Below are 2,567 nucleotides of genomic sequence, written 5' to 3'. Positions count from 1 at the left end.
CAGTAAAAAAAAAAAACAGTTTAAAAGGGGAGTGATTAGTAAAATATGCATAAATATAAAGAAAGAATGCCAACTAGATAAGATAAGAATGAACAAGTTTAAATGATTTGTTCTTGGTTGTGATCATATTCTAAAGATGTTTGGATTATTGAAAAGTATACAGCTCCCTTCCATCTGAGTGTTGAGAGCTGTATCCATCAATTCATGTTGTGCTCAAAGTGCACCAGATTGATGCATTTAACGTCAACATTTAAAAAACAATCTTCCCGGGGTTGTATGCCCCCGGACCCCCCTAGAGGAGGTGAGGTCCACCCCCAAATAAAGCGGGTTAAAATAATTAAATAGCATACATTTTATTTTAAAGTAACTCCTGACTTGTTTTATTTTGTGAAAGTAGCTCCCATCCTAAAAAAGGTTGGAGACCCCTGCTTTAGAGTATGTCTTCATTTTCCCTTTTGCCTAATATTTTGCATTTGTTTCTTTACTTTGTTATTTAAAAAAATGTCAATGCAGGAGGGAACATGTAACTTAATGAACATGTGCTTACTTTACAAGGTTTTTCACACTTAAAGTAAAGGGTGTAAAAAAAAAAAGGGAAATACTGAGAATAACAAAAAGAAAAAGTAAGCTAAGGTTATAGTTCGCACAACAATAATAGCAGAAAAAGTATTCGAAAATGCTGGGTACAGGAACAGCCTTACTTGCGGCTCTATTCCGGGAAACATTGTCTTTCATCAGTGTTTGGTCTTGTAAGGTAAAATAAGACATTTCTATTGATGAGGCAAACATTTTTATTTCTTCCAGGGAGCATCGCCAACAAGGTTTTCCATGAGGTTTTGTTGGACACGTGTTCGGACCTGACCTCTCACTGCTGGCCTCAGGACTCCGGGAAAAAGCGCAAGAAGGACGGCCTGAAGAGCTCTCAGGCAGAGGGCAAGCGCTCCAAACCTCAGCGCAAAGACAATGCAGAGGTCAGTTCCTGAATCAGAAATGATGGTAGGATAGGAGCCCAAACAAGCAGGTAGAATGTTGCCTTCTGGAAAAAATGTCATGCTGTGAGAGTAACCATGAGAAGGGAACATTTTCAGAATGGCCCCTTCTTATAGTCTTTAAAAAAAGATAATCACTGTAATGGATTATTTATTGTCTACCAGCTGATAATCAAAGGTCACTGAAACGTTTTACATTACATCTACTTAGGTTTATTATGTGGTATCCAAAATAGATGCACATGTACTAAATCATTTAGTTTTAAAATGGATTGTAGAGGGTTCCTGTCTCTGTTATCCTCAGATGAATGTGGATGAGGCAGATGAAGAGGAGGAGGAAGAGGAGCTTAATTTCTCTGGTCAGGACCTGATGAAGATCAGAGAGGCTGTAGTTCAGCTGGTTCAAAGCCTCCTCAGACTCCTGCAGACGTTTCCACTCAAAGACAGGCCGCAGAGTGCCGGCAGCTTCACACAGGTAACATGATTCCATCATCACACCTAAACACACACACACACAGACACACACACACATTTCCAGCAGTGTTTCAAGTTTGCATTTTCTCTGCAGATCTTCAGCAAGTTGCTTTCCTTTGAGCCGATTGTTGGAGGGTCAACATTTTCTGCTCAGCAGTGAGTTTTCTTCCTCCTCTCTCTGTTGGATGATGTATTCAAGACTTGAACCAGCTGAAAGTTTTTTCTGCACAGAGATATCAACAAGCTGAAGAGCGTTCCCGAGATGGCTTTCTACGGCCTGCAGCTGCTCTGCTCGCCAACACACGGAGAACAGAAGGATGTAAGATCCAATGATTATGGTCCATGTGGGGGGGCCATAGTAGGCACACTAAGGTTTACATGTAAACTCAATTGACTAAAAATAGAAATGTTTACCGACTTCTGTTTTGTGGATTTGTTGACATGAAAAGTGACTGTTCGTGTTTTATCTCCAGCTTTGTAAATTCATTACTTAAAAAAATGCTATCAAATCAAATGCTATTTGATATATCTTATCCTCATTCAAATTTAAATATTAATTATAGATTATGATGGAATATCCCCCAGGAGACACATGGGTAGCTGTTACACACACACTCTCCACACTGCAGTGACAACGAGCTAGATCAGGGGTCTGCAACCTTTTTGACCAAAAGAGCCATTTTGCTCCTTTTTCCAAAACATTTTTTTTGTCTGGAGCCGCAAAACATATTTCATAGCTTGATAGCTAATAAAGTTGTATTTATTGTTATATCAGACAAAAACTACAGTTTTTTTGCATTTATTAGGCTATTTATTACATTATATAAAACTGTTAACCTCTAATAAGAAACAAAGAACTCCTATAAGGAGAATTAAAAATAATACACAGGCCTACCTTTTTACTTTGCACATTTGAAGGAAAACAAATATTATTAAAATGGGCCCACTTTGAAATAAATAAAACATATAGCTGCACCCTAAAAATAGTTAAAGGTAGGGTAGGTAAGAATGGAGAAACCAGCTCGAGTGCGCTAGAGTTTGAAAATACACAACCGGAAAAAATATGCCTCTTCCTTCAGACTTCCTCACAGAGCCCCTCCTCCA

The 2,567-nt window shown here is 38.6% G+C and overlaps 1 protein-coding gene across 1 annotated transcript; it reads left to right on the top strand.

Annotated features, from left to right (window-relative positions):
- Positions 1-676: 676 nt before the first annotated feature.
- LOC104952126 (condensin-2 complex subunit D3-like) lies at positions 677-1,821 on the top strand (the record flags this gene model as incomplete). The annotated part of the gene is made up of 5 exons (XM_010778882.1): positions 677-683; positions 805-971; positions 1,294-1,464; positions 1,558-1,619; positions 1,695-1,821. Coding segments are annotated over exons 1-5 (534 nt in total), but the record flags the coding sequence as incomplete, so codon positions are not given.
- Positions 1,822-2,567: the final 746 nt, after the last annotated feature.

Source organism: Notothenia coriiceps, unplaced genomic scaffold (assembly GCF_000735185.1).
Source record: "Notothenia coriiceps isolate Sejong01 unplaced genomic scaffold, NC01 NC01_scaffold00019578, whole genome shotgun sequence".
In the NCBI taxonomy this organism is placed as follows: Eukaryota; Metazoa; Chordata; class Actinopteri; order Perciformes; family Nototheniidae; genus Notothenia; species Notothenia coriiceps.
Note: the sequence above shows the minus strand (reverse complement) of the source record. Positions and strands in the feature narration are given on the sequence as shown.